Raw genomic sequence first — 14,915 nt, forward strand, 5'->3', positions numbered from 1 at the left:
TGGAATACGAATCTGCACCCCCCCCCCCTGCCCTCGAGATCCTCGATTCCCCAATGTAATGGTTTATTGCCATTTCGTCCACTGCCATTTTGTCCACTACCCACATGGTCTAATATCATTTCGTCTACCATCAGTTGGTCCACTATCCACATGGTCCAATTACCATTTCGTCCAATCACCATTTCGTCTAATAGCCATTTCGTCTAAAAGCCATTTCGTCTATTATCATTTGGTCTAATAGCCATTTGGTCTAATGGTATTTTTTTGCCAATTGGTCCAATAGCCACTTTGTCCACTATCATTACGTCTATTCCCATTTGGTCTAATAGCCAAATGGTCTAAAGGCAAATGGTCTAATAACCACTTGGTCTACTTTCATTTCGTCCATGTTCCATTTGGTCTAACTGCATTTGGTCTACTATCACTTGGTCTAAACTCATTTCGGCTAACAATCATTTGGTCTAATTGCCATTTGGTCTAATAGCCAATATGTCCAATTGCCATTTTGGCTAATCACCATTTCATCTAATATTCATTTCGTCTAATACGCATACTGGTCTACTATGCTGCACTAGCGCCCTCTACGACCCGAGTCGACACTATTCGCGATTGTGGGCCTAATTAATTACCAATTCTCTTCAACTTCTTGATTTATTTTATCACTGTTGACTAGTGTTGTTCGTCATTGATTACTTTGCATTATGGAAGTGTTTTCCACCCAAAGGGGGAAGCAATGTGTGTCTTATCGAGGTTATACATACACGATACGGGCGAGGAAAAACGGAATGGTATACTGGCGATAGGGGGCGCCAAAAAGGGGAAGGAAAGAGAGGAAAAGAAAAGGGAGAGAAAAAAAGAGGGAAAGAAGAAGAGAAAGAGAAAAAAATGGGGAAGAAAGAGAGAAGGAAAAAAGGGAAGAGGGAAGATGGAGAAAGAAAAGGAAAAAAGGAAAGGGAAACATCTCATGCTTCGCGCTCGCATTAATAATTTATTGAGATATGTATCCTGTACATAATAACAAAAGAAAAATGATTAAAATCTCCCATTTTTGAGATCTGAAAATAGGGAAACAGCTTCAGCTCTTGCTGCGCGCTCACATTTTTATTTATGATACATCCATCTCTTCTTGAATTCCTTCAAACAATCCTTAATATGTTACTTCTTTATGTCAATTAACCAACATTTTCGGCAATAATTGCAGTAATTGTTCATTTTAAGATAATTATGTATCCTGTATTACAGGGAGTGTTCAAAGTGTCCTGAAATATCAATTTTTTTTAACTCGCCGTGCACATGTTTGTATATTCATTTCTTAACTGGATATATAGTGACGTGGATTGTCAATGTCTAATTCCTTCCTTCAGCTTTTTCTCGTCTCATTCCCCGTTTTCTTTTCCCTCCTTCCCTTTTTCTCTTTTTTTCTCCCCCACCCTTTTCTCTTTTTTGGGGCCGTCAATAAGGAGGGGCGGACGCTTTGCCCTCCTCGAAATGCCTATGTATCCACTTTATGAATGCTTACAAACAGTCCTTAAAACGTCATTTTTCATGTCAGAATATCACAAATTTTGACCCGCGCTCGCATTGTTTATTTAGACGTGTATTATGTACAAATTTACAAAAAGTGATTAAAGTGTCCCGTTTTGAGGTCTGAATATAGGAAAATTTCAGCTCGCACTGTGATGTTGCATTTACAAAAGTAAAATATGTATCTTCAAGAATTCCTAAACGCAGTCCTTAAAACGCCCCTGTTTCATGTCAGTATATGGAAAATTCTCAGCTCGCGCTGCGCGCTTGCAATCCTCGCATTAGTTATTAATCTAGAGAAATGTTCAGGATTTCAAACAGTGTCAAGACTTACGATTTTATGTGTAAAATAATAGTGGGCCTACATGAAATAAAATGTTTATAAAAAAAAAAGATCAGCTCGCGCAAGCAAAAAAAAACACGGAAAAAACCCTCTTCGATCCGCAGACAGGGGAATATATAAATGAATGAACATTTTTCGAGCAACAGCCCCCCCCCTGCCCCCATTAGCAAAAGCTAGATCCGCAAAAGGGATGTGTTATAATTATACCCGGCAGGCCTATATACTCGCGACCAAAAATCTACTCTAGTGATTTCAATACCCCCCCCTTCCTGTAAACTCCTGGATCCGCGCCTACGTAGTAGTAATTATTTTAATTATGTATATTATTTCTATTATGATTATCCTTATTATTATCATTTTTGTTAATATTAGTAATATGATCATCATAATAATTATTATTAGTAGTATTATTGTGAATTTTATTATTATTATTATTTATTAGTATCATTATGATGATTATCATTCTTATTATTATATCCATTAATTGCTACAGCATGATCACAAACATTATACTCATCGTTATTGTCAATACTACTAGGCCTACATTTATTTTAGGCGCAGGCGGGCTTCTAGCGACGGGAAACGAACAAAAAGGGAGAGGATAGTACAGGGAAAGAAGAAAGGACAGATCGGGAAGAGCTCTTTTTTGGGGGGTGGGGGGTATATTGATCAATAATATTTCTTTAAAAGGCTATATTGTCTTTCATCTGTTTATCGTATTTTGATATCGGAATACAATATTCTCCTTTCTTTTTTAAAATAAAAATTGAGCGACAAATTAAATTAAAAGGACCCTTTTCCATTTTCCCCATCTTAGTTCCCCCTTTTATATGTGTGTGTGTGCGTTTTAGGGGGATGGGGGTGCCTGAATTGCTGTACCCACTGAATCGACCCTTGCGATAGTAGTTATCATCATAGTTTTTAGGGTTTTTTTTTAACTAATATCATCAATAATTTCAAGGTATTAAAGTCATTTCGCTCCCCTCCTCGGATAACGCAAATTATTTGTATTAGACGAAATGGCTATTGGACCGAATGGCTATTAGACTAAATGGCTATTGGACGATTTGGGAATTGGACGAAATGGTTAGTAGACGAACTGATTATTGGACCTAATGGTTGATGGACGAAATGACTATTAGACGAAATGGCAATTGGACGAGTTGATAAGTAGACGATGTGGATATTGGACCAACTGAAATTAGCCGACATGGCTATTGGACCAAATGAACGGTGGACGAACTGGTTAATGGACGATTTGGCATTAGACCAAATGGATTTAGACGAAATGGTTGGTAGACGAAATGGTTGTAGACGAATTGGCTATAGACTAACTGGCTATTAGACTAAATGGCTATTAGACGAAATGGTGATTGGACGAAATGGGTGGTAGACGAAATGTTGATGGACGAAATGGCATTAGACGAAATGAATGTAGACCATGTGGTGAGTGGACGGGATGGCAGTAGACGAATTGGCAATTTACCAATGTAATGATCTACAGTAGATATTAAGTTAACTGTTTACCAATGGGTTCATTAGTAGAGTAAACATGATTTCTAATAATGGTATTATCATGTAGTAGCATCTTAATAACAATAATAAAATAATACATGGGATTTGTATAGCGCATTTCCCATCTTGATTAGATGCTCAAGGCGCTTCAGAGCAGAACAACAACTATTTACATATGATACATGTCTGAACAATAAGTTAATGTCTATCAAAAAGCACTCTTAAACAGGTATGTTTTCATGTTGCCCTTGAAGGTGGACACTCAAGTCTGAATTTTCAAACTCTGTGGAAGAGAATACCACAGGTTAGGCCCTGCATGAGCAAAGGCCTGTTCCCCGCATGATTTCATAGCAACTGGAATTTGTAAGAGATTTTAATAGATGATGGGGATTGTAAATTTCTTGAGGGTTGGTAATTAATAATTATGCATCAAAGACTTGTTGTAACTGGGGGAAGTTCCATTGACTATATGAAAAATCAAAAGAAGGATATTAAAGACCATGCGTTCCTTCAGGGGCAACCAGTGAAGAGTTTTCAATATTGGGGTGATGTGGCTGTGCTTGCTAGATAGAGTTACAATACGCGCAGCTCCATTTTGCAACCTTTGCAATTTCCCAAGTTGAGAATCTGGTAAGTTGTAAAGGAGGCTATTACCAAAACTGAATTGTGAAGAAATGAGTGAATGTACCAGTTTCTCTGTTGCTGAGCGAGTGAGATATTATCTTATGAAGCCAATATTGATAACGAACTGTTTCGACCGCACAGAAACGTTGTTAGCCACTGTTAGCGTAACATTTCACTAACACTGCACTAACAAAGGGCCCCTCTTACAACTAGTAATCTCGCCGCGATGGCTATAATGCATTATTTACATCTGAGATCAACGCTTGACATCACAATCAGTATTATCCATTAACAAATCATCTCTTAACAACATGGGTAGAATTACTACATAAAGGGCAGAGAAAGCTTTTTTTAGGGGATTAGAGTTAGGCAAAATCTATAATTTGTGCGTAGTCTTGGAAGTGATCTAGATTTAACTTAAATTTAGTTATGATTATTTGCACGTCCTTCAAGTTTAAAATCTTGTCTAGGAAAGGGTAAAGGGATGCAATCATTATCATATAGGCCTACAAAATTGAATTATTACATTTTAAACGTGAAATGGCAGCAGGTAGTATTATTAATTTAAAAAATATTGAATAAGCTTTAAAAAGATTTTTAAAATGCCTATCATGATATAACGATGGAGATTCTGTACAAAAAAATGGATTCCCACTTTTCATCGGTTTCTTTTGTTTGAAAATGCTCTTCACAGACTTCACTCATCACGATCATGATAGAGTATTTGCCAATGATGGTTATCATGCAATAAATTTCATCAGCTATTTTTCTTTCTTATGTAGGGTCTATTCATTAAAATGTCTTCAAACACCTAAATAAATGATATATCTTGTAAGAAAAAATCTTTGAAAAGGATCATATATCTTGGCACTAATCAACATCCCCCGCTATATTCCTATTCCTAAAGGGGTGCTCCAGGCTGAAGAAAATAATACAGTTCGAACAGTAAAGTGAGACAAACAAAACACTGACAAATTGATAAAAATTGGAAATGAGTAGAAAAAAATATGGTTTCTTAAAATTTTGCATAAGGCCCTATTTCGGTGAAATTTATATTCATGTCTCTTGGAATATGCAATGAGGGTCTGTTGTATCATACAAAATTAGGTTTATTTAAATTTTGTCCACACAGAATATTGCTTCAAAAATCATCATTTTGTTACTTGGTCGACATACTTACATTTGAGACAATTACGAGTTCATTTCAAATTTTTGATGAAATCAGAAAAAGGGGAAAGAGCTAGAGGATATGGCATTATCGTTCCATTTATTGCATATTCATGGCCACATGCTGCTCAGTAATATCAGTTGCACAATACAGTGTTCAATTTTTAATATTCAAGAATTTTGTTATTTTTTATCAGATTTTGAGCAATTTGCTCATCTAATTTTATATTCAGTACTCAATTTATTCATATATTGTTGGGCCGAGAATACCCCTTTAATTTGGTCGATGTATATTATAAATTACTTGGTATAAGAAACGGAGACAAGTTTTAAAGAGAGAAATTATTCACTAACATCATCACTATTGGTGCCCTTGGCACTGTTAGTGATTTGTATTAACATTAGCGCCACTGTTAGCTTCGGCTAAGCCTTTTATTGTTAGAGTATTAGGAATACCGGTAGGCTTACTTTTTGTGCTCTGTTATATTGAAAACAATGCGTCTAGCGGTGGTCGCCTGTGAAAGGTGTGACTGGCCCTAATGTTAGCATTCTGGTATGCTAACAACGCTTCTGTGCGCTCGCCACTGATCTGCTAATGCTTTTAATCTGTTTGGACATAGACATGTGAGAATAAAAAATAACTCAAGATTGTGACAAGATTTCGACAAGGGGATGTCTTATACATAATGTAGTCTTGACACCTTTGATAAAACCTTTTTCTTTAATTATCCCTATCGTAATTCAATGCAAATGCACTAATGAAAATACAACAGACAAAATTTAACTGAAAACCAAATGCATTGATAATCAGTAACACCGGTAAACACATGGGCACATGGTTTTACTGTTGCTCAGAAAAAAAACAAAAAACTTGAGGTTGTCTTTTCAGATTATTCTTACATGACTTAACGGAGTATTTCAAGAAACTTCCAATCAGTTGCAAGGCAATTTTAGGTCCCAAATTCAACTGTAAGTCTTTCAGTTAAAATTGCAAACTTTCACTCAACATTGTTGTTGGTCTACCTTTTGAAACAAGAAGTTCAAATTGATTTGCATTAGTTAGAAAGGATCTATCAACTGTATGCTCGCAAGGAAATTTACAATTAATTGCATTTTTTTTTCTTGCAACACCTCATTAGGGTGTCATTTTAATTGAATTATATTAGAAAAAAATTCTAGATCATTCATTATCTTCAATGCTGTATCATCAACTCAACTGAAGTTGCTGTTTTGAACATCCCCCATATTTTGGGAGGTTTGACTGTTAGAATCATGTATTTGCATGATGATAAGTATTGACACACTTTCTCCGAGGTCCACTCATAGATATTATATGATATTGTCATTTCCTGAGAAATGCATGCCTAAAAGGATGGAGGTTATATGGTTACCTCCTTCTCCTTTATTGATTATTCAACACTTCTCACCCTTTGAATCTCATTTACAATGGATACTTTCTTACTCACTTGAATATACCTGATAAAAGAAAATAACTTGTTTTCCAAGCAGGAATTTGACCCAAATCAGAAAATACCAGGTATACAGTGTAATGGAGGTTGAAAATTCTTCTTTTTTTACAACTTTATTATTTTCAAATCAAAATTTTAAGAGTACATATGTATTGCCAAGATGATAAAAATAATAACGAAAAAGGGTTTTCACTTATTTCACATTACCATACGTGATTAACATTACATTTTACTGTTCTCTATCATTTCCCCTAGTAATATTTTTGGGGTTACATTTTCTATCCTTATTTTGTTACCGTACACTTGTTATATGTCTATATTTATGCCTGAGGTACTTTGAAAACCAGCCCTTCATAAAGGGCTATCTACCTGATGACTGTAAATTTATATATAAATTATTATTTACTTTTATTCTCCATTATTTTCTTTCTCCAGTGCCTTAGTCTTTCAGATACAGAATTAAGTGAAAGAGAAGTCGTCCATGTTGATATAGCATACAACAATGTTCCAGAAAAGTATTACAAGGAAAATGAGGTAATAAGAATGTGTTTATTCTTGATATTTCAGAAAATGATAATGTGTACTACCTGTATATTTGATGAAACACATTTTAATTACATTCAATCATCATTGTGACATTACTATGCTTTACTTGATGACTTTCTTAAGTACTTACTTTATGCCGAGGATACTGCCAAGCCAACTCCCCTATTAGGGGTCAAACAGGCAGGGGTATGGACTAAAGAGATGCTATTTGAATCAAATTCAACTCAAGAAAATTCTTATGTCAAGCATAATGCTGAATTATTTTCTTTTACATAAACATTATGTTAGTTCAGTATAAAAATACGAACTATTGAATTTATTTAAACTTAAAAATCAAAGCCCAGGAACAAATACAATTAGATACACATACTATACTGTACTAAGTTTGAAGTTTGTCAACTGGAAATCTCATCTTATTTCAATTGGTCACACCTGGTTCCAGTTGGTAACCTAGATGCATTTAACCCATCAACATATTCATATTTGTCCTTTTTTCAGGATCCTACAAAGTTCAAGTCAAAAAAGACTGGGAGGGGTCATTTACAAAAGGATTGGAGGGTGAGTTGGATTAGATATATATTTATGATTTTAATTTTTTTATCTCCTTCAATAGAAATTCCATTTCATATGGTGAACAGAAGGGAGTTAGAATAAATCTACAGAAGGCCTCAGTATTGAATTATAACTTGGTCAAATTTGATGACGAATTTGCAAACTCTCTTTACATAGTACCTTCTGTGCACAAAAATCTTTACATGGATAGTTCTTTCTGGATCAACACTTTCTTTTCTGATTTTTGATTTTCAGTATTATTCTCATGTCATAATATGATTTGATTTCCATCATTTTAAGCAATAACATTTTTCCATTATTCAATGAAAATTTTGAAAGATGTTTCCAAAATTGGTGATGTGGTTTACGGTATACCATGTGGAGTGTTCTAGAAACAGTGGATAGAAGAAGAGAAGAAGTGGATAGACGAGAAAGTGGAGATTTGAGAGTAGAGTGTTCTTTCTTGGAAGTAGTCCTGAAAAGGACTGTAAACCAGAAGAAATGTTGAGTGAGAACAAAATTGTAATCAAGCTGCTCTGAGGAGGTTAAAAATTGCTCTAATTAAAAAAAAAGTAGACTGAATTTCTATGAGTTGAATGTCAGATGATCTCACATTCTTATCTTTATATCCATGGCAGATAATTTGACTATGTTTAATCACATTCAGAGCGATATTCTTACCGCTTCAAACACTCGATATGAGCATTAATACTTCCATGTTATTAAGTCAATTAAATCTTTTACTACATGTATGTGTTAAACTGTCATGCAATAGGTAGAGAAAGATGGTTGCACATGAAAAAAATTAGTTTTGGATATATACATATATGTTCCTATTTCACTTCACGTTCTCTTCCTCTGTACCATATTTTATACACAAATCCCCCTGCTGCTAGCTATATCATGCAAGGCATGGTATTATCATTCAAGGCGCCATTGGTTTACAATTCACAGGTACATAGACTTGAAATTCTTCTAGCATAGAAGCTGTAAATTTATAAATATATTCCAAGATCATGTCATGCCTTATACACTACTGTGTACTCTTAGATCATCACACCAGCATGTTCTTAAAAAAAACTGAAAAAAAAGAATGTTCTAAAAAAAAAGCTTTTGAAAAACATACATTCTCTGCATTAGCACTTTCTCTTTTGGAATAATTTGCCGTTATCTTTGAGAATTTTATAATCATTAGAGACCCATCTGATGAAATTTTGTGTCTTTTTTAACAGTTCAATGTGTACTACAACACTTATCCCAACCCTCTAATTTTTCCCTTTTTTTACACCTGGGAATAGAATATTTTTTTAGATAGACGGCATCATACAAATGGTACAGGAAATTTGATATTTGTCACTTGTTTCCTTTTGCCACTTGTTTCCTTTTGCCATGAGAAATCAGAGTGGAATTCACATTTTAATATAACTTTAATCTCATTTTTGTCACCAATCTAAATCCCACAGGAGACCAGTAATCCTATTATGTGTTCCTACAAATTGGTACGGGTCAAGTTTGAGCTTTGGGGTCTACAGACAAAAGTGGAAAGCTTCGTACATAAGGTATGTATCCCATTGTTTACATGAAAAACACCAGCAAGTGTTTCATGTACATGCAGGGTACACATAGCAGGAGATGGAAGGGATTCTCCCACCCCCCCCCCATATACTTTTTTTTTGCAATTTGGCCCACTAAGAAATGATTTTTTTGTACAGCCATGGTGTAGAGTTGAATTGGCTTACAGTATGAATCACTGCATTGATTAGATAATTTTGAAGAGATGGATACTATTTGTCTAACCTTGAGAATATGCATGAGATAGCATATGCACACAGATACTGGAGGTATAAAGTTCATCTCTGTGAAACACAAGAAGGTTGCTACATGCAGTCGGCATAAATAACCTCATTGTATTGTTTCTGGTGGGTGTTTCATAACGCCGTTCGCAAGTTAAGAGCGACTTTGAAAATGACTAGAGTGATCCTGTCTTGCATGTGTAAATGATACCTGTACAAAAAAATTTCATTGATGTTGGCTTGTGGTAAATGGTATACACCAAAATGTTCATTGGTGATGGTATAGAAAGTAAGAAAGGTTCATCTGTCGTTCTTAAAGAACTTTGCTCTCAACTTTATTCAAACAAGTTTGTGAAACACCCCCTGTTCTATTTCCTGATTGAAATTGTGTTCCTTTTTTTTTATTTGTTAAAGTATTAAAGGGGTGGTCCAGGCTGAAAGTATTTACAGCTTAATAAATAGAGTAGAATTCACTGAGCAAAATGCCGAAAATTTCATCAAAATCGGATAACAAATAACAAAGTTATTGAATTTTGAAGTTTAGAATTTTTTTTATAAAAACAGTCGTCATGAATATTCATTAGGTGGGCTGATGATGTCATATCTCCACTTGTTCTTTTGTATTTTATGATATGAAATTAGGTTTATTCACATTTTTTCCTCCAAAAACTAGAAAATTGGATTGACAACTGATTTAGTGCATTAGATATTTATTGCTGCAACTTATTTCAATATAAGGGAGACATATTATTTACACAAGTATGAAATAATGAAAAAATTATGATTTTATGTAATAACATAAGAAAACGAAAAGTGGAGATGTGACATCAGCCAACCTAATGAATATTCATGACTACTGTTTTCACAAAATATTGCTAAACTTTAAACTTCAATAACTTTATTATTTGTTATCCGATTTTGATGAAATTTTCGGCGTTTTGCTCAGTGAATTCTACTCTATATATTAAGATTAAATATTTTCAGCCTGGACCATCCCTTTAAATTTTTCTTCTCAACATCCCACTCCTTGAACTTTACAAAGAGAGAATATCATAAAAGACCTATTACGCTCCCACCTATATCCAAAGGATTACTACTAGTAGCATTATATCCAACAAAGTCTTTGAGATCTGCTCACTAATGAAAAGTAACATGTCATTATAGCCTTAGGGAGTCATTAGAGCTAAACCATCATTACAATGCTGATACCTTCATTATGGAAATGATTTGCAGAGGTGTTTTGTCATAAAGCTTGATCTCTTTCTCTGCCATTTTGTCACGTCATCATGCTTGCTCTTTAACCATCCATTTAATGTGCATACAAGAACACTGTAGTACCCTATCTAACCAAAAAGAAATGAATGATGGAGTCTTGCTGATAAAAGTAAAGGGATATTTTCATCTGTATACAGAAATCTTGATGATTTAATTTGAAATTTCTGAATATTTTTTTTTATTTTGCATTATTGAAGATACAGATACATTAAAAAAAATCATTCACTGTTATTTTTCCATACCATGCAGACCCATATCCTTAGTTAATGTAACCTCATACTTTTTATGGAGTGATTGTTGTCAGCTCCATTTAGTGTATAGATAACTTTTTCATCAGAGTAATATATCAGCTTTCATTAGAGATATTCTACCGTTCAGGTGTTCTTAACCATGGTGGGAAAGCTATAATTAATAAAGTCCGTTAAAGTATTGTGTGAGTTATATGATGCTATTGACAAATTAAAAGAGTTGACCCTTTTTTAAACACTTCCAGGAATATAGGTGTTATCATGACTTCAAATTCTTTTGAACAGCTCTTTTTTTTAATCCTTAAATCTGATTGATATTCAACGGGAGTTATATTTCTGGCTTCATTAAAACTCGATACTACCAGCTTAAAACATGTGGCTTGATAGATATGGAAATATGTGAAAGCTCTTGATCCCGTTAGTATTATTATCCAGGGCATGGAATGCCGAGGTTCATACCACTATAGATCTACAGCATATGAAATTAACATAATGAAGTGAAAGCAAGACTTGTGTAGTTGCAGCGAACAATAATTTCTTGCTAAAATCTTAAATTCAAAGGTTTAGTACGACCCCACCTTCTACACCTCACACAAATTGGACTCTAAACACGAAGTGTTGGGGCAAAAAGGGCATCCTTTATAAAACATTTTAAGTTTGTTTTATCATCCCCTCAAATTCGACCCTTAACACATAGTTTTCCTAGCAAAAAAGATACCCTTTTTTCATTATTTTTGTGTTTTTGACACCCTTATCACGTTACATACGTGAAAGAGACATCCTTTTTATGTGTTTTTTTGGTCGCGCATGGTATCCACTTGTCAATGTAAGTGCCCCCCCCCCCCCCCCCCCCCCCCCCGGGTGACAGCTCAAAGGTAGTGGATGAGTGGCTGCTGCAGACAGATATGTATTATGTCTCCACAAGAATCATAGGTCACTATGGGCAGGAAGCCCCAAAATACATGTATGTTCTTCTGTGGGAATTCACCAGTTTATTGTGGTCACTAGTAAAGACAAGTGACTACTTTCTTATACACATGCCTTGGTTGAAATTGTGGTATAAATAGTCACTTTAGGCAGGTGACTGGTATATATGGAGATTGCCTTTCACACAGATTTTACAGTAGTCAACTTGGATACTATATTGTAAATTATACTCTCTTTATTTATCATTTTCTCCATTTTAATAGGCAATACAAGACATCCTATTACTGGGTCACAGACAAGCTTTTTCATGGATTGATGAGTGGTATGGTAAGTTCATTTCACACAAAGTATTACACAACCTGTAAAATCCCCCTTTAACTCATTGCATTGTTTATTTATATGTGGCCTGATTATCACAAACTACCTCCTTCCAAAATATCTGAAGGGAAAGTTCTTCCTGATGCAAGCTTCAACTTTCAATATGTTTAGGGCAAGGTCTTTAGAGCACATTTCCATATTACAGCACAATGAGGGAATAATAATAATGATAGTAATAATAACAGTATATTTACCCAGGGTAGCAACTTCAGTTTCGAAAACTGTTCTCTCAGTGGGCCCTGCTATTATTATAACCCGGCTAAGCTAGGCTACCTATTGAGGTGCATACAGCTTTTTGAGGAATTACTTCCTGCTGGTACCCATGTACCTCACCTGGGTTGAGTGCAGCACACTGGATGAATTCCTTGCTGAAGGAAATTAGGCCATGGCTGGGATTTGAACCCATGACCCTCTGTTTTAAAGTCCAGAGACTAATCCACTGAGCCACAACGCTTTAGGAGACTTTAAGAGGGCACAGTATTGTTCAAGACCAAAGATAGGGTACAGTGGACTTAATCAATAGGACATCTGGCTCTTCCAGGGATAGGAATAGCAGCAGTAATGATATAACTAAACATATTCTAAAAATTTCGCTTTGAAGAAATTTGGTACATTTGAAACTTATACAACTTGATTAGATTTTCACTGCACCATATCCATACTGCATTAGCAAATTTCATATTAAAACAGGATTGAACTTCGCTTTCATTTTACAAATTAGGTGACCCAAATGTCCTATCAGTATAATTAAAAAAAATATATGTTTATTGCTGGCCATGGAAATCACAACCAAAAACATGAATACAACAACTGTTTAATTTTCTTAAGTTAGATATTGCTGATGCATTGCCTTATGGATGCTTCTTGCCAAATATGGGGATTGGCATGTCAATCAACAGTAGAGGGGGTACATACATCATGATTTGTTTAAACATTGCAGCTTTCTACTCCTCCTTTGCTTTCATTGACTCTCTGTATTGTCATTTCTTTGCTACATATTTTGAACACTAAGGCTGTAGGTAGTTAACTCATGGAAATATTCAATGCTACGAAACAATAAGCTTACCAGTTATATGATCTCCATGATAAGCGTAGTAAACATGGATTAGTTTTATACTATAACAGCTGATAGTCTCTACAACTAATGGGTGTTATACGTGATGTTGCACTATTCAAGTGGAAGGATGACGCATCAGTTTATCATCCCCCCCTGGACAATATGTGACACAATATTTGCTTCTGTGACAATTGCTCCTGGCTTTATTTCACCTATGATATAGGGAAGCAACAGGGTTCTCTTTTCTGTTTATATTTAGATGAAGTATAGGGTCTAGTTTTGCATCCAGGGTTAGTTAGACTTTCGATTAGTGTGTGGAATTGAAAGTGGAGCAATTGTCGCTGGAGCAAATGTTATGGAATCAAACAATGGGTTCGCCGCTTTAATCTATGCCATTTGTACGACTTTGGTACTATATACCCCCCCCCCCTTAGTTGTGAAGTCAAAATCAAGGACTCGTTTGACACACTTTGTGAAGTTGAACCCTTTATTCTTCTAATGGTTGGTTGCCTTTCTGTCTGGGAAAGATTACATTTCATAAAGCTGTTCAGAAGTTATGCATGATTTAACTCATTATTTGTAAAACGCCCTTTGATGCCAAATCAGATTCTCGTATTTATTCCAAGTCGCTAAATTTGAACTCTTATCTTTATAGTTTAAAATTCAATGAATTGGTATTAAGCATCTGAATTTAAAATCTATGATTTGTCAAAGTTTGAAAAGGGGAATTCTTCCTATTTTTAAACAGGTAAGTCTAGTGATGTGGAGTAAGAGTACCACCTTTAATATATTAAGTTGTGATTAACAGTTTTATTAAACACCACCCATATTTCTTGGCACGTTAGTGTACATGTACATAATTGTTGATAAACAGATATATCTCTTTTTGGGGTCATTATAAGATTTTGGTACCAGAATTATCAGCTACATCTGAATTGAAAAACAACCAAACAAACAAATATAAAGCCTTACTCCATTAAAAGGATGCAGGCTGACACAAATAACAAAGTTATTGAATTCTAAAGATTTGCATTTTTATTCTTGTGAAACAGTTCTAGGCATGTCTTCATGAAAAATTCATTAAGTGGGCTGATGATGTCATATCCCCACTTGTTCTTTTGTATTTTAGTATATGAAATTTAGGTTTATTCATAAATTCTATACTAAGAACAAACAATGGGATTGACAACTGGTGCATTAGTTATTTATTGCTACAACTTATTTCATCATAAAGGAGACACATTATTTACACATTTATGAACAAATGAAACAATTAGGATTTCATGTAATAACATAAGAAAAAGTGGGGATGTGTCATCATCCCACCTAATGAATATTCATGAAGAAATGCATAGAACTGTTTTACTGGAATAATACAAATCTTTAAAATTCAATAATTTTGTTATTTGTTATCCGATTATGATGAAATTTTCAGCATTTTGCTCTGTGAATTTTACTCGTTTTACATGTATTTAGATAAAAATATTTTCAGCCTGG

At 34.7% G+C, this 14,915-nt stretch overlaps 1 protein-coding gene across 1 annotated transcript in view; it reads left to right on the forward strand.

Moving 5' to 3' along the window:
* Window positions 1–14,915, forward strand: part of LOC121422302 (cytoplasmic phosphatidylinositol transfer protein 1-like) — a 76,755-nt gene that overhangs the window by 59,217 nt on the left and 2,623 nt on the right. The window contains exons 6-9 of the mRNA XM_041617246.1: window positions 7,078–7,176; window positions 7,687–7,746; window positions 9,204–9,299; window positions 12,247–12,310. Of these exons, the coding sequence (XP_041473180.1) occupies window positions 7,078–7,176; window positions 7,687–7,746; window positions 9,204–9,299; window positions 12,247–12,310 (319 nt within the window). The remainder of the gene's footprint in view (window positions 1–7,077; window positions 7,177–7,686; window positions 7,747–9,203; window positions 9,300–12,246; window positions 12,311–14,915) is intronic.

The sequence above is a fragment of the Lytechinus variegatus genome, chromosome 10, assembly GCF_018143015.1.
Source record: "Lytechinus variegatus isolate NC3 chromosome 10, Lvar_3.0, whole genome shotgun sequence".
NCBI classification, from domain to species: domain Eukaryota; kingdom Metazoa; phylum Echinodermata; class Echinoidea; order Temnopleuroida; family Toxopneustidae; genus Lytechinus; species Lytechinus variegatus.